At 35.6% G+C, this 18,773-nt stretch overlaps 1 protein-coding gene across 21 annotated transcripts in view; it reads right to left on the bottom strand.

The window, feature by feature from the left end:
• Window positions 1-18,773, bottom strand: part of ARB2A (ARB2 cotranscriptional regulator A) — a 465,105-nt gene that overhangs the window by 138,166 nt on the left and 308,166 nt on the right. For 18 of the 21 annotated variants that reach the window (XM_073234034.1, XM_073234024.1, XM_073233975.1 and 15 more), the window contains 2 exons: window positions 9,356-9,472; window positions 2,035-2,119 (listed from right to left, as the gene is read on the bottom strand). In XM_073234034.1, the coding sequence (XP_073090135.1) occupies window positions 2,035-2,119; window positions 9,356-9,472 (202 nt within the window). The remainder of the gene's footprint in view (window positions 1-2,034; window positions 2,120-9,355; window positions 9,473-18,773) is intronic. The other 3 variants (XM_037012005.2, XM_073234047.1, XM_073234039.1) reach the window with 1 other exon arrangement.

Below are 18,773 nucleotides of genomic sequence, written 5' to 3'. Positions count from 1 at the left end.
TTTAAGTCTGCTCTCGCGGGCTCTAGTTCATGCTTTTGGGGTCTAGCTCATTCCTGCTGTCTGTCACTTTATATCTATCTTCCCTTAACAACTGTCTGCTCTGTAGATTCAAGCTCCAGCACTGGATGCAAAGCTGACATTCTCACAGAGACTGCTTAATCAGCTCTGGTCAAATCCGGTCAAATCCCTGTAACAAATCCTTTACTATATATAGCCAATCTTCATTATTTGTGGACTCCATGTTTGTGAATTCACCTACTTACTGACACTTATTTGCGACCCCCCAAATCAATACTCTTAATGCCTTTGTGGTCATTTGTAAACTTGTGCATGTGCGGTGAAAAATCTGAGTTGCTCAACGTGCATATTCCTAAGGTCATACAAGGCCATGTGTTACCTTCTCATTTCAGTTCTCATACTCTAAACAAGTGTCCTTTTTGCAGGCTATTCACTGTCATTTTTTTTTTACATTTTTGTACTTTCATTGTGATTTCCCTGTTTGAAATGGCCCCCAAGCACAGTGCTGAATTGTGGTCTAGTGTTTTGAAGCATAAGAAGACTGTGATGTGTCTTGTGTGTCAGATGAGCTTCACTCAGGCAGGAGTTACACTGCTGTTGGCCCTAAGTTCAATATTAGTCAATCAACAATACATATTAAGTAAGGTGTCTTTAAACAGAAATATTCATAAAACAAGGTTATACATTGATTGGTTGATGAAAATGTGACTACAAGCTTGCAGGAACCTAACCCTGCATTTCCCCAGGAGTGATGAATCAGTGTTCTCAGTGACTTTACAGAACATAACTACTGCTAATAAAGAGAATTGATTGTTTAATATATAAACACACACGCTTATATACATATGCACTTACAAACACACATACATACATATGTATATACATTGTAGTATATATATATCCTAGTGGTTTGTTTCTCTGAATGAGCCTTAACTGACAGACCTGGAAAGTTTAGCTATAATGATAGTGAAGCTCAGTTCCAGTTTAGGTACTAATGATGGTGAAATTTAGTTATGGTAATAGTTCTCCACCTAGAATTTGAATTTTTGGCCAAATTATTTCCTTCAAATATATAAACATGTCTGCAACTCTAAGTGCTTAGTGATTAGATAGCGCCTATGATTGTTATAGGGAGTAGTTCATTTAGAAACTTCTGCTCATTCTCTGGCATCTGTGGCCAAAATAAGCCCATTTCTATTCTGTAGCCATAACCAGATATCACTGTTCACTCTTTGTGTTTACCATCTAAATTGGTTGGGAACTGTGAAAACCAAAACCAGGAAGTGATAAAAAATGTCACTCTCCTCTTACCTAGGATTAGAGATTAAAGTACAAATTGAGTAGGTTAGAAATCCATGCCCATCTTTAACTGTCTGGAGCCAACCTTCTTCCTGAGGTGCTTCCCACCCCACCTCTTTCCTTTTCCTTTCAACAGGCAGGCCCATCTTGCCTTTGTTCCTGTGAACACCTTCAGATCCATTCCAACACTGACTCCTTACGCTGCTTGCTCTTTTGCTTAGAATGCCATCCTGCACATTTTCCTAAAATCCAAATCCTGTCTAACACACAAGGTCCAGCCAAAATCTTTTACATGAAAATTTTGTCTGCAGACTCTGGGCCACAGCAACCTCTCTTGTCTGAACTCACAGCCTTGCCTGTCTGTTGTATCAGAGAGTTGGTACTCAACTGGAGATGAATACTCTGAGACCCTGTACGGCCACCCAGTCCTTGTCTTCAACAACTTTTTTTATATGTACATCTTGTCTCCTCTTAAGCTTCAAAAGCAACTGTTGACATTACTCTTAAATTATTTCACCCATTCATCTTCACTGAGCTGTTTGGTAAGCATTTTCAGCTACTTAACAAATTTCTGGTAGTGGATCAGACCCATGTCTTACACTACCAATAATTCATTCAAAGGTAAAACATGCTTAATTCACAAAACAGAATTCCACATTTCATTAGCATATTTTTCACCTTCAAAAAATCCCTATACATCGCTCATCAAACACATACCTGCTGAGACTCGGGGACAGTCAGGCAGCATGGACTCCACTGATGTGTCTAATGGTTCTGAGCTAGAGACCCAATTACAACAGTTCTGCAATATAATAGAGACAATTTTCTGTTGAAACACAATTTAAGCCAAGACTAACATTTTAGGCTGCGAAGATTAATTTATCCTTTACAATCAACCAATAGAAGCAATTCAATTTATTTTCCATAGGCTGTAAACAGTTTTCTAATATAAATAGTCAGAAAATATTCATGACCAACATGACTGTAGAAAAAAAGGTTATCTTCTACAAATGAGCAAATCATCTGTGCTGATACTAAGAAGAATTGTAACCTTCTGTGAACCATGACACAATATAAGAGGTTAGGATTTTAATTAAGGGAAATTGAACTGTGTCCATTTTTCACTTTTAGATGGAAATAAATACAAAGTTGAACATGTGAAAGAATAGGTACATTTTAAAACAATACGCTTTGTCTTTGTAACAACAGAAGTAATAAATTTTGCACTTCTCAAAATCTAGCCCATATAAATATACTATCTCTTAATTGTTACTTTAACCTGGTTCAATGAAGGCTGTATTAAATAGTTCAAAAGAAAGACAACCTGGTGAATTGTAGCTGTGTGTCTGAGGACACAAAGCCTTCCATGTAAAGATCAACCTCTAAGATAATGATGATTTACAAGTCAAACAAACGACATAAAAATAATCTATATTCCTTGTATACATTTTAAGTCTGTATTTGAAGTCTGGCTTAAAAAATGTGATTAACCTTATATGGCTTTTTAAGAACTTTCAAAACACACACCACACACACATATATACACATACACAATGAATTTCCAGACATTTATTTTAAAAGAAATCATCCTATCAATCATGTTGAAAAAATTGCTGATTACTATTCTGGTAAACAAGCACATATTGTATATTTTTAGATGCTTGCTGCCCTGGTTGTGCACCATGGAATCCGTCTTCACTATGGAAAGATCCTTGACTGGTAGATCAAGTGTCTTATTGTATTTCCTTAATTCATTCTGTCTGGAAGAAGATGTCAGCTGTGTTGCAGTGAGAAGAGAATTTCAAAGGCCCCAGTCCCCACCAATAAAGGCCGAGGAATGGCTTTTGAATAGATTTGTCAAGGCAACCCTACTGTTCTGGGACCAGGGAAAGCAGGAATAACATAAAGGAAGGGTTGCTGTATGAGATTAGAAAGTGAAGTTCACAAAGCATGGCAGATTTTTGTAAGGAACAGTAGATCAATGAAACTATTGAACTGTGTGAAAAAAAACCTATGAAAACAAACACAACATCCAGTAATGTTCTTAAATGCTTTCTCCCTTTTTACATTTAAAATGGATAAAATAATAGTATTTTCATGTATTATAAAACCTTGATGGCTTAAAGTAGATATGTATTCTATAATTTATACTCCTAATCTTAATTAGCAGCTGAATGCAAAATTATACAATGTGAGGAAGCAGAAATTATAAAAGAAATGGGTTTTAGAAGATATTTTATACATTTGAAGTAGGTAAGATTAATATACTATTGGTAGAAACCATATCAGAGAGTTCTAGATAATGGAGAAGATTAGCACACAATTAGCCAGCTTTTATATACAATGTGACACTTGCTTGTAAGAAATAAGTATTCTCCAAAGCAGTGTCAAGATATGTAAATGGGTGATTTGTTTTATCATTCATCACAGCCCTTAATAAATTCAAAAATCATGACTTCTATAGGTACTAAAAATAGGCTCCCAATGATACAGGGAGATAGCTTCAATGAAGAATGACTTTCTCTTTCTCTCTCTTTTTCTTAAACAATTCAGTCTTTTCAATGACAGCAATTAGCACTACCGACAGACAGGCAGCGATTAGGTATATATTTTAATTATTATTCATTGTAGTAGCACCTCAAAATCTGATGAAAGTCAGCTATTACCCAGGTGGTATGTCAGTCTTAATACTGCTCACCTACAATTCACGTATGTAAAACTATGTCTTATAGGATATTTCCAGTATTATTAAAAGTGAGTGTACATTACAATATGCAGGCAGTTAGTCACTTTCCAATTCATTATCACTGACTTTAAAAAGCCGAACAAAATGGATTTTATCCAGGTCACCTTTAACTCAGACATTTAAAGCAAAATAGAGGTTAACACTTTATGATTCTGAAATTTCAGTTTTCATCTATGCACATGTTTAGGCTTTGAACCCTCATTAATAGTAGGACAGAAAATAAATACACTACCTATAGTTAATGTTAATATGTCCAGAAATTCTCTGGAGGCCAAGTGACTGTGTAGGATTGTAAAGGTTTGATACCATAAGTTTGACAAGTATATATGTGTACATGCATGCATGTATTTGTGACATTTTTATCTTATTTGGAAAAATACATAGGAAAAAGAGCAAAAAATAAGCAAAAAATATGTTTGCCCTGTGATAGAGAATAATGAAATAAAATAATGTAAACATACTGGGAAATATATGAAAGAAAGAAATATGAGATAAAGCCATTACTATGAATTCAATCTATCTGAAATTCCATCTTATTAAATGTAACTGCCTGTTCTGAGATACATTTCTATAGTTTAAAAACTAAATCTCTTTCACTGCTTTTCTACTGCTTATTCTATCCCTCTTCTCAATGCCCCAGTTTTCACTCTCCCTCACCCCCCAGTTCTTCAGATGAGTTGAACACTAGCGGAGTGTCCCAGATGGCAGCAGAGCCAGCCCACTAGGAAAGCTCTAGCTAAACTCAAAATGTGCCGAAGTGCTCCCAGCACCTGTAGGTCTTACTCTTGGGTGCCCTGAACAGACAATAAGGCATGTGAACTAGAGGTATGCCAACAAAGCCATGCTTGAGCCTCAGATGCAGCCCCATCTCTCTCAACTAACAAGTAGAAAGAAGTCCTTGGCCAGAGACAGCAAATTGGGCAGGATCATGTAACTAGAGTTTGTCTGGGTCTGACGGAAAAAGAGAAATAGGCAATATGGTGTTCCTTAAATTTGTTTCAATTTAAAGGTCTTTTCTCTAAAATTATGACCTTACAAGATTTTGGGGTTGTAAATTGACTTCTTTTTCAAATCAAAAAGCTTGGAAACTATTAGTACAGACTAGAAGTGCCTGTAGGCCATAGGGCTGAATGACTCTCTCTGACATTTAAACCAAGGGTTGATAATACCTCATATAGATTTTAAATGAATTAAAATTTTTTATATAAAGGGTTGATCTTAATATATTATGTTAAAGAGAAAAGTAGGTAGGAGGTATACCTATGCAAGATATTTGGGAGTATTTTGGGGTGCTTGCTGCTCTGGCTGAGTTTCAGTTTTTATTCATTTTTATTTCATTTGTCTGTATTGTAAATCACCAATTCCTTAGACATTGATCTTTAATATGGAAGGCATTGTGTCCTTACACAAAAACATCTATGATTAACCACACTGTGTCTCCAGGACTGACACTCAGAGCTGAACAGTGATGTATAAGGGTTCACGATTGTTATGTAGACCATACACCTCATTTGGCTGGCTGGAGACTTTGAGAAGCCAGGGCTATGTCAGAAAATGACATCCACCCACTCAGCCTTTTAAAAAAAACAACAACAACCATATATTTAAAGTGTGTAACAAGATCTAATATACATACACATAGTGAAATGATTACTATTGTCAAGCTAATTAATACATCTTCTCTCATAGTTACCATTTTTTGGTGTGTGTGGTGAAAGGCTCTGAAATCTACTTTCTTAGCAAATCTCCATTCTTCAGTACTGTATTATTAACTATAGTCATCATGCTTATATTAGGTTTTTAGATTTACACATCCTACATAACTACAACTTTATATCCTTTGACCAACATCTCCCCCACATCCTCACCTGTGGTAACCATGGTTCTACTCTCTGCTTCTATATATTTGACTTTTTTAGATTCTACATATAAATGAGATTACGTAGTATTTTTCCTTTCTGTGTCTGACAATTAGCATAATGTCCTGCCAAGTTCCACCTCGCTTCCTTAGCCTTTACAGTTCTGGGGTCTGAGGCAAGAAGAGCCTGTTAGGAGCTGCCTTCCATTACTTTTTACCTTTTCTCATGAGTGTGGCTTAGTGTGTATACTTGGTCTTTAGGTTAGGGAAGATTTCACTTGGATTAATTGCCAAGAGTAGCCTTCTTTCCTGAAAACAAATTATTTTTAAAATTAAATAACACAAGAATATAGTATTTAACTTTTCTGTATGCTAATTGATAGGTTTTTAAAAAAAGTCAATTTTACAGTAAAGGAATATTTAACATCAAAGCCTTTACCATAGTATTTTAAACATGATTACAAAACAAAAATTTATTAATTATACTAAAAATATCGTAGTACCATAATAGTAATGACTAGGCAATTTGATCCTGGTCCTATTTCCAAATCTTAAAGCAGTGTTTGGCGGAATATTGGAGCCAATCATTGAGAGAACAAAAGCACTGAGATTTATCCACAACCAGACTGCCATTTTTATGGATAACATTCCAGTTTAGCTAACGTGTTTTTCTCCGGAGGAATGTTTACAAAACATCTCAGAGCTGATTCTAAATGAAGCTGGAATAGGAGGTGGTAGGAAAGTGTGATCCTGACACAAAAGTTACCTAACACATCCTTCTCCCAACACACACAGCCCTTTGTATTTACTGAATCCAGGCTTGTTCGCTCTTCATTACTTCAAGGAGCCTTGCAGAGTGGACAGGAACTAGCAAAGGAGAAAGAACGGGGGATAGAGTTTCTTCTTGAGTTGTTGGGAAACACTGGACTTGTATCTTGTTAAGCCAAGCTGAATTCTTTACCAGGGGGTCACACATTTAGGTAGGTTCCTATGAGGATATCTGGCGTAGACTTCTGTAGTCTCCCTTTTTGTTCTTGTTTTAGGGAAGCACTCTAAGCTGGGGTAATTTCAAAGCTCCATCAACAATGGTTTAATAACTTTTATCTAATCTAATAATTTTTATATCTGGGATATTATAGTGTTTTCTATAATAATACCATTTATTTCTTTATGCAGTAGTGTTTGCTTTTCTTCTTGGTCATCACCTTTGGTTCTCACAATAATTCATGAAGTAGATGGAACAGGAATTACTCTCTCTAATTCACAATTATGAAACAGTCCCAGAAAGAGAGAGTGGCAGAGTACCTGGTACATGCCAGATCCTTAATTACTAACTTACCTAGTGAATGACTAAGCCAGAATCATCAGCAAAACTCAGTTCTCCTAAATCCTTGTTCTGAATTACTTCTCTTTTGTAAGATATTTTGAATATGCAGATCACTCATAAAACAAAAGAACGCTGTGCTTGTATTTGATAATATTTGAGGTTGAGAAGGTAACAATAATAACTGGACTGACAGAACTTTAAAGTGCCAACAACTATGTTATTTCTTTACATATGTTATTTCCCAATGACGTTCACAAGGTAGGTATTTTATTTTATAGATGAGACAATTGAATCTTAAAGAGATAAAATAACCTGCCCAAGATTACATAACTGGGTAATCAGTTGAGTTGGGGTTCGAATTTTGGTATGTCACAATACAAAACTCCTCATGCTGCCGCAGGATTAGGCATAACCAAGGGAATGGAAAGAACTATTCAAAAATTAGGTCATTCATAAAATTTTATGAAAGATACACTTGTAAAGAAATTGAGAGTATTGATTAAGATGAATTCAACTACAGCTTAAATTTTTAAGAAGGGCTGGCTTGAAGAAACTGAAGAATTGAAAGATGAAAAAATATACAGATTCATATATTCTGATTTTTTAAGGGGGTGCCTAATTCAATCTTAGAAATACTTTAAAAAGTAAATCTAAATAAATTTTTTTATATTTGTCACTTGGAATGAGATATGAAGAATTTACAATAAAAAAAAGGTGAACAGGGATGTTTCTGGTTGGGACAAGTACTAAATTGCATATTGGTTATGCATGGGGAAAAAGGCAGTATGAGCCATTTTATTAATGTTAATATTTATATAATGCTGGGACCTGTGTACATATCCATTTAGACAGATAAATAACATAAAAATGTATAGGCATGAAATGCATAAACTCTCTTGAAAAAGTTTAGGGCCTTGGAAAAGACAATCAGGATATAGATAAATTGTGAAAGGAGAAGTATGAGAAGCAATGTGGTCAGAGAACAGCTGGGTATCAGAGTAGATTTAAAAACCCACCTTTATATGTTTACAGCATTGTGAGGAATGGAGCAAAAATTTTTGGAGTTTTGTATGATGAAATACATTTTCCAATGGAGAATAACAATAATAGTGAAAACAGACTGGTGATGCTGTGACTATGCCACTGTGGGATTACATTATCTACTCCTGCTATGTATTCCAAACTCTTCAAACATTAACTCTCTGGTCCTTACAGAGCACCACCACGAGGGCTGGGAGAAGTTACACACCATACTTATGGTGGGAAGGCAACCGAATAAATGCCTGAGTATACTATTCACAAAAACTTGGAGAAAATCAGGAAAGTCACCTAGCTCATTCAAATGAATATGTGATTTCATTAATCAACTGAGATAGCATGGTGTGGCTGATGTCAGTTGCTAATTTCAGTAAGGTAACTATAAATTTAAGAATTTCAGTTGTTATTTATAATAGAAGTAAAAGATGTAATGGATCAGAAGTTTCCTAATAAAATTGAAGCACGTTTAATGAATCCTTGTTAGTAGTTTCAGGTTCACTAGCTTTTAGGAAGTGTGAAAGGAAGCTTTCTTAGCCTGAAGCTAGTCTGCAACCAGGTCCTGGACTACTATATCTCAAGGGTCTCCCAAAATACAATTTCGGCTTTTTGCTGCTTCTCCCCCTACCGGCAGTAATGAGCCAGTCCAAGGAACAGTGGCATATTCTGAACACCTTTCAAGAAAAGGGGCAATCCTGTAAATATTAAGCTTCTTTCTGGTAAATCAAGTAGCACCAATACTAAATAGTTGGTGCAAAAGTTAAATGTCAGGGAATAATAACCTTTTAACTTAACAGGATGATCTTTAGCCAAAGTTCCCACTGTATATTGCATGTATATATAATATTCTATAGAAAGCCAAAAAAAGGTAGGAGGGCTTTCACATAACTATTTGTTATTCAGAAGGGTTTTCTATCATTATTTCAACTATGTCTAGTTTTTCATATTCCCTCTAAATGTTCTGTCTCCAGAAAGAAGAGTCTGGAGGTGGGAGATGATAAAAGTTGAAGGAGGCTCAAGATATAAAGGCTCATACTCATTCATCTCAGCATTGAAAAAAATCCAGTCTCACCTCTCTCATCCATTCTCGAATCGTTTTGCCAGCTTCTTGGTGCCACACATTGTGAACAGAGTCTGTCAATGCCACAGCAGTTACCTTACTTTTTACATCTGCTTCTCGTTGAATCATCTGTTTTAAAAAAGGAAAATAAAATATTGGCTATAATTTTTTCCCTACTGGATGCAGCCTGCCTAGTCATAGATAATAACAATATATTTAAAATGAAAAAGCAGTATGCCTCTCTTGTTCAAAGTTACCCTTCTTCTGCACTGAACACATGCCCTATTCTTGTCCAGAGATGTGAAAAGGCCTACTATTTTCTTTTAAAAAGATAATACCACTTAAGTCTTGGGACTGCGCAGCTCTATTATTTTTCCATGTGGTCTGACAATTCAAGGATTAAAGAGATCACAGGGGGAAAAAGGAGGAATCCCTGAGGGTTTCTTTTACAAGTTTCTTCTACCGTTTCCTATTTCAGTGCTCCAGGGAAGTTAGTACCCGGGGTTCACCATGAGCTGCTTATGACTAACTTCTAATTTTCAGTAGTTGGCACATCAGTAAAGAAAGATTATTCTTTGACTTCTCCAACTGAACTAGCCTGCTCATTGCCTTGGTGTTTTAAATGTAATTTCTTCGTTTTAAATGTCCGGAAAGATTTTTCTCTTCAAAGTCTATCAGTATCATTTTGCTTTCTAATATATTTCTTTATGTCAACAAACTATACTTGGACTTTCTTCTATATTATGTTATTTCTATAAAACAAATGGTCCTAAAATTTTAAGAAGAGCTGGCTTGAAGAAACCGAAGAACTGGTCAGTGATCTGCCAAATATAGAAACTAAAAAATAATAGTTCTACACCAAAAGAATCATAAAATGTTTTAATCTGTTGACATGGAGGACCCTAATTTGGCACGATAAATGTTAAGAAAGCTTAATAAAAAATTTCAGTTAAAATACAACACAGAGTAGCCTTGAATTTCATAGCCATGACCTCACTATTTCTTTGTATCCAGTGTTCCCCTCTAAAAAAGAACAATTCCTCTATAACCTGCTATTAATTTCTATGAATTGTCTAACAAAAGTCTATTAACTGCATTTTAAAAAATAAGGAGAATTCCAAATGGTGACATAAGCTCAGATAGAGAACACTGCAAGCCATGCTTCAGATACCAAACGATGCCTGTTGGCATTCTAAATTAAAAATGCGTCTCTCTCTTAAATTTCTTTAAACCCCACATACGCACATCCCCTGTCACTGAACACTAGCTAATGGAAATCAAATTCAATATTAATGCTGACTCAGCAGCATTTCTGCAGCTTACATTTTTGTGCCCTATGTTTTCTACTTGTATAATGTGGAGATCTTAAAGTCAATGTTCATTACCAACATCATAATATTACTGTAAAATTTCACCTGGCAATATCAATAATATTTTTAAAAGCATAAAAAATATTCAAATTCAATACTTCATGTTCATTGTTAAGTAGTTTGCTACCTTCTTCTAGATTTTATTTTAGAAGTCATTGGATCACATTGGTACTAGAATACAAAAATTTTAAATGACACTGATAATAAAACCCCAAATTCCACAATAGTTAATCCACTTGGCTCATGAAAAGCTTTTATTTCCATCCTTACTTTCAATTTCTAAACAGTAACACTCTGAGAGATGGGCAAGTGATTGTTGCTGAAGTTACAAAATAAGAAAATGCTCGTCTGGTATTCTAAGACTATGTCTACATTTTAAAACATTTGCATTGGATTTTGTTGTGGTTGTTAACACATGCTGACTTATTTAAGGTAGTGGTCTGAAGACACAAAATACTGAGAGCCATTTGTGAACTGATGCAAAATTAAGAGTTGAATGGAAGATTTAGTGTAAAAGTAGAAAACCTGGGGATTAAAATTCTACAAACTTGTAAAATATACAATGGTTAGACAGACTACCAGAGGGAAAAAACTGGTCTGTTTTGTCCATCAGGTTGATATTTTACACAGTGGATGTGATGAGGTGTAACTGTTCTTCATATCACAGCAAATCGTGTTATAATCCGGCATGATACTCCCTTACACTGTTACAGTCCTTTACAGTTCAAAAATCACTCTGACATTATATTATTAGAGGTGGGGAATGGTCCAGTTCCAGAGGATCTTGATGAAGAGCTGTCTACAAATATTTGACTGTTTAGGATTAGCAGAATGGTAAATCGGTGAAAATCTTAACAGTTTAGTTTTCCAGGCCATTTACTTCTGTTGCAGTCCTGCTGCGACCTAATCTGGTAGTAATGGAACTACTTGCAACAGCCATTGCTGTCCACAGCCTCTGCTTCCTGCGTTCGCTAGCCTGGTTCACAGCCCCCTTTGCTTCCTTACTGCCTCCATTGGGAGTGAGCACTGATGAAAAATGCTGGACAGTGGGAATGGTGGGGTAGACTGCACACAAGAATCCATTTGTTTAAGAGACAGAATCTTAGATGAACAGCTAAGGCAGGGCATGGGTGGAGGTGCAGCTGGGCAGGAAAACAATGTCTATAATAGTTTATAATAGAAGACTATGTCTGGAAAACCCATAAATCTTAAAGAGAGGAAGCCAATATCACTGAAGTCCCACTGTATGTCAATCTAAGGTGGAGATGTGGTTTTTATTATGATCCATGGATATGAACACCTTTGAAATTCCTTGCAAAAATGTGTCTGTGTGATATGAATATTTTTCTAGGAGAGGATTTTTTAGCTTTCATTAGATTCTTAGAGGGATCTTAGTCCCTAAAAATAGTAAAATCCTGTGATCTCAATTTCTCTATGTATTCTTGAATGAACTATGAAGTATCTGTTAAGTTAGCCCTTCAAACAAGTAAGATCAGTTTAACACCTAGGGCAATCTTTCACAAAGAAAGGTTAACATTCTGTTTTTGTTATAATGTCTTCAGTATGATTTCAAGAATTAACAAAAGTGACAGAATTTTGGAATCCCAGACATCAATATACTAAAGTTCCATGGCTGAATAGATCATGTATGATAAAATTATAATTAAAATGTTATTTTTCTTAATTGTGTGTATAATATTTATTTATATCTGAGCAGCACTTCACACATTCATTCTCATTTTATTCCGAAATAATATCAGAGTGTATGCAAAACTTGTATCATCTTTCCCATTTGCCAGGAGGAAACAGACTGAGAAACTGATTAAGGGCAGTTAACTGTTTAACAAGGTGATACAGTGACACAACTCTGGCTTCACCACACTAAGTTCTATGATCTGCTCACATGGGGGTCCATTCTCAGTAATAGACATAATACTCTTACATACATGCACTCATTTGATTAATTCCCTTTTCATATATACAGCATTTCACTGACTTGGACATTAAAAAAAATTGTTAAGAAAAAGATCCAAACCCAGATCAGTAATGAATGCTGAAATTCTAAAAACTATTTCAGGATAGAAATCAGCTATGAGCAAAAACAAGACTATCAACAGCATTTAAAAATTATTTTTACAGTTCTAAAATAAACTATGTCTAGGATGAGTGAAAAATAGATGTATCTATAAATCATATGGATGATTTGAGAATACAAAATATTTGATCCTGTCACCTGATATTTTTGTTTCCCCTTCTTAATTCTACCCATCTATTCATAGTCCTTTCACCTTAGATTATACACAATTAATCTGCTCTTCACTGTATTGCAGGTGCTCAGTCTGACAAAAGCTTAAGTAACCCAATAAAAATCAAGTACTCTGAACAGATAAAATACATATACCATCTGTATGCAGGCTCATCTTATTAAAATTTTTGATGGGATTGAAATTGAGAGGAAAAAAAATCTCTTCTATTATCTTTTTTTTCTTCCAGAGCAAGAGACACAATTTTAGACATTAAGTAATTGTAACAGACAGAACAGCTTATCAGGGTGTAAGAGTATTTGGTGAGATGAAGACCCGCGGACCAGACCGGAGGGCCAGAGGCAGCAGCGGCTACCTTTGCTCCCCTCCGTGTGCATTACGGCCCTCCCGTGGGGCTGCTACCATCTTTCCCCAGAGATCATGCAGACCTTTTCTATACACCTCACTGCTTCACCATACTTTCTCAAAGACCCTCAAATGATATACCTCACTGAATCCAAATACTTCGTTCATGTCACCCTCAAAGTTCCTTATTCCCTTTTTAGGATATTTTCATTTTTCCCTCGGTTATATTTCTTTCAGAACTCTACCATTAGCTACTTTTTGCAAAGGAAAACACAAAGACTTTGACTTCCACTAAATCTGGTTGCTGTCCATTTGTCAGGTTAGAAGATAAGTAGCTCTGTATCTCTAGTAGAGGGGCTTGGGTTTGGGAAATTATGAACCCAACCCAATAGTAAGTTCACTACTTCCAGCCTAAAGAAGAAGTAAACCCTGAACTGGGTTGTCTTTACCCTAACCTAAAAGGAGAAACAGAAAATTTCATTTTCCCATATTTGTGGCCCTGCAGCCATGGCACTCAGAATAAATACATAATTTATTTTAAAGTCCATGGGGAACCTTTTGAAAGATACCAATGTGGGTTGGGGGTAGGGATGCATATATGTGCATGTAGGCCCTTATCTATCTATATTTGCATATATATTTTAAACATGTTTTTGAGAGAAATATTTTAGAGTCTTTCACCAGCAAAAGCCAATACCTTCTTTTAAAATTGTGACGTGTTACACATATGCATTCTGAGGGTTACAGCTTAAGAATTGTACAGGAAAGCATATTCTGAAAATCAAATAACGCATATTTTCTTCAGATTAGGATCTGACACTACTGTACGTTTATAAATCTGTGGATCATTACTACTGCATGAGCATGAATGAATCATCACTTTCTTAATAGCATGATTGAGATTTGAGATGTCTTTATGTGTCTCTCTAAAAAAACATTCATATATGTATATAAATAGATTAGTTCCCTCTAGAGTTCCTTGAGCTAAAATTTCAGATTAAGTTGTTTCAAAAGTTTGAAAATATTAAAAACTGGTACCTTTTCACATTTCTGTTATACAGATAGAATTATACTTAGTGCTTTTATGTGAGTGTAGTCTTTGTGTGGTTTGATAAACTATGATATTTCACGAAAAATCCCTCCCAACACTTTACATTCTGTTTGTACACTCCCTAGTGTATGGCACACTGCCCTCTGTGCTAACAGGCCCACCAGGTTAAAAATGTGCCCTGGGCCAAGAGGACTAATCAGCCACTGCTGGGTTTGGCAGAGTCTTTTCGTTAATGTCTGGTAATATCTTCCTGAAGATTATTTTGTATAAGTCAATCCCAATAGCATGCTACTCACAGAACAAATACCATCTTTGTTGCAACATTAAAACCTTGGTTCTGTCACCCAAGGCTCTTGAGGCACCTCTAGTGATTACAATGAAATACACACACTTTGGTAGATGAAATATGGAGACTAAACTGCCCAGCAGGAAATTCGGACAAGTATGACATTCAGCTCTCACATGCTACTCACAGTTCACACTTGTAATCTGCATACACTGTTTTTTAAGGCAGAAGCTTTCAAGTAAGCAGTTTTCGTAAGGAGTATGGGGGTTAGGTTCAAGGACCTTGGAGTTAGATTCAAATCCCTGATCTGCTACTTCTAGAAATGATACATTAAGTGAATTATTTCAACTTTTTTCTATGTCTCAATTTAATCACAGGTAAAAGGGAGGTGATAAATATAACTGAGTCATACAGTTATTGTGAGATGAAATAAACCAAATATAAAGCAACGAGCAGAGAACCTGGCACATGGTACACAATTATAATAGACGATCCCACAAAAACACACAACGCAAATTCCATCTGTGTGAACTAGTGCATTCTCCTCTCTCAATGTTGAAGGTAACATTGCTTAACTTAGAATGCATTTAATGACAATTATTATTTTTTTAAAAGCCATAGATCCATAAATGAAAAATAATTTATGAACGGCTATTCTTTCCTTAGAGTATTCAATAATTCTAAAACTACCTGGCTGAGGAGTAGAAAGAGCTGATTATTGTGTCTTTTTAAAATCCTGTAATCAGAATACCAGTCTAGTAATAGCACCATGCATTTGAAAATTAAAACAGAATTGTTGAAGCCATAATGTAGCATACTGCAGCAGCTCCACTTCCCTGCCACCAGTGAACCTGTCAGAATTACTTGGGCTGGCAACAAGCACGGAGCCATGGCTGAGCAGTGCCAAGCTGGCAGACAGTCCCTTTACTGCTTTGTTTCCCAGAGGGAATGTAGCTGACTGTATTTTTAAAAAGATAATCACAGACATCTGAAGTATGTCCAGAGGAAGGCAGTATAGGGTTGTAGTTAAAAGAGTGCATACGCTTTGGAATTAGATGCCCTTAAATTTTGCTTGTGGTTAATCATTATAAAAATGCACAAATGGGAGTAATAGTAGTAGTCACTTCACTGGATGGCCAAAAGGATCACTGAGAAAAGGCAGGTAAGCAATCAATACTGTCAGCTACCATTATTATTACCTTGACATTCATTTCTAATTTATAAAATGGGTCCCTCTTTTTAGATATGGTACTTACATGCTCTTCAGTGACATCAACATTACTACCCACTGATAGGGTGGTAGTTGTGAAATGTCATACAACTACTACATTCACCCTCAGCCCCATCGTGTAAGGTCATTTTGCTTGCTTAAATGTTTTTAAAGGAAATAATTAGGTTTAAGTAGGATACATTCCAGTTAGCCCAGAACAGTCCTGGTTTATGCTTATTGCCCTAGTGTAATTATTAATAGTGTCCACTGTCAGTGCTAAGTGTTCGGGTTTGGATGGTAAATTACATATGGTCATTCTGTGTATAATGAAGAAATTAAATGTTATTTTACAAACAGGTAAATCTTATAAAGTTTCAAGACTTAACAACTTAAGCACATACCCCACACCTATATTGTAACTATAAAAGTATCTATGCAGGACAGCATACAAGAAATATTTCCAAAAGCTCCTAAGTTCAAAACTTAAGGGCAGGCCTTAACTGTGCTGAGCCCCTCACAGATGGACATGCAGCCTCACACCCTGGGTAGGTAAACATGGCCAGCTGGAGCTCCACTGTAGCAAAAGGATAGGACAACATTCTCTTTTCCTGTGCTTTGAAGCCCTAGCTTCAATTCTTACAACCTTTGTCTAATTTCAGGAAGGAAAAGGCTCTCCACAGGCAAGAACCCCCAAGGGATAGGGTATGTAAACTGAAACTTCTTGGGTCACATGCATTTATGAAGATAAGTCTCCAGCCACCAGTTAGGGAATGGCAAGTTATGATTTATTATTGCAGGCGGCCAGAAGAGAGCAGTAATAACTTCCTTTTCCTTTCCTGCTTAGACTCTGTGCCACGTGCAGGCTCCTTCAACAACAAAAAAGCATGTATAGATAGGTTTAAAAGAAAAAGGAAAGGAAACAAGTATTAAATGATTGACAATTGGGGAGTTAGGAAAGAACACCACTGCTTTACAAAAATACATCATGTGAGATAAAGGTACCAGTTTGAAAAACTTACTTCATCACTCAAGAAAACAGCAAGTTATTTGTAAGGGAAAACATTAAAGAGGTCACATATTAAGAAAACAGTGTAAGGGTTCATCAAGATAACTTTTTGGTTTAAAATATTTTATTGTGTAATTTTGTAGAACCGACCACAAGTAGGCAAGATATTATAAAACAGAGATTTGAAAATTACGACTATATATGAAGTGGCTATATTATGAAAGTATAAGTAAGGTCTAAACATTGCCTGTCTAAAAAAACAAAGCAGGTTTAGAAAAGGGAATGTTTAACTGGAGATAATACACAGTGATAGATGGAAAAATGAGAAAACTTACCAAAACTTTATACCAAGAAATGTTTCTGATGCAAATAAATAGTAAGCATGTTCACAATATTCAGTTTAAAAACCACCTATGAGCCTTTATTAATTGGTATATACTAGAAATACTTTAGTATTTTATTTATATCTATATCTATACATACGTATATATAAATATAATACATATATAATTTTTTAAACACTGAATGGTTTAAAAATTGTGGCAAAAGATTTCATTCGGTCTGGCAGGGGCAAGGAATACACACTCATCTGGGAGAGTGTTAAAATACTTAAGTTTTAAAGCATACCACTTTCTTTTGGCCTGGCAAAAAGAAAGGTAAAAGGATAAGATTTCCTGCCATGAAGATTATAGGAGATTAGGTCATTTAATAAATTTCCCTTAAAATCCTGTACCTTACTTAGATGTTAGGTAACATATATGTTGACTGGATTGGCTCTGGTGAGTATTTCACAATATATATAGATATCACAAGATATATAGATCTTAAATATATACAATTTTCAATCATCAATTATACATCACTAAAGGATGGGGAAAAACCTTACATCTAACTTCCACATATTGTTTGGTGTATTTGAAACTTAAGGTTTTCAATGTTATATATTATAAATAGTATTTTAATAAAAAACCCAGGTTTGAATTACCTGCATTGTTTATTTTAAAGACTGTATACCCTGTTGTCTGGCATAAACAGGGAAAGCCATATTTTCACTTATCAGCTGTTCTAGGTGATACCTTACTACAAAGTTGAGGAAGATGCGATTTCTGACCTTCAGAAGAACTCACAATTTAGGAATGAAGGGGGATTCAGATAAGTTCTATAGAGACCCTGAATATTCTGAGTATTTATATATAGATTATCTTATTAGATAGAACAGTTTCTATCTAATTAAAGTAGATTGCTAATTGAGGGATTATGCATCGTGGATGAGGAAATCAGCATTCAGAGAAAGTGGCTTGTCCATACTTGTAGCTAGTAAGTAGCACAGCTAAAGCTCTCAACTTCCAATCCTGTGTCTTTACAAGGCTGTCTTTATAGACTGCCCTATATTTTCCCTTCCAAATACGTATTCTACTGGTAATGATTTGGGGAGTTAGGAAAGAACACCAGTGCTTTCCAAGAATCTAAAACAAATATACTTAGGCAGCAGAGTACAGAAAATTCAATAAGCATCAGTATTTATTATGGTAGGAAGCAGAATTTTTGTTATCTCATATGTTTTGTTAAGTAGCCAGTTCAGCCAATATGAAATCCTATAAAATGGCAAATATATAAAAAAGAGTCAGTAGTTCACTCATTTACAAAGTCAATGGTTTCTTTCTTTTCTTCCCCCTGAAATGTAGGCACCATGAGAGCAGGAACATATTTACCAGGTCGACACCTCATCCCCATCCCTTGCACAGTGATAGGCATATAACAGGTGCTTAAAAATGATTTGTGGAATGAATGGAGGTGCTATTTACAGAAGTGGAACACATCAGAGAAAGTGATGCTTAGGATGTTAGAGTGATGTCTGGTTTGGCCTATTTAGAAGTACACCAACTGTAGGTTGGATT

Source organism: Manis javanica, chromosome 1 (genome assembly GCF_040802235.1).
Source record: "Manis javanica isolate MJ-LG chromosome 1, MJ_LKY, whole genome shotgun sequence".
Lineage (NCBI taxonomy): Eukaryota > Metazoa > Chordata > Mammalia > Pholidota > Manidae > Manis > Manis javanica.
The sequence above is the reverse complement of the archived record's forward strand: the minus strand, read 5'-3'. Positions and strand labels throughout refer to the sequence as shown.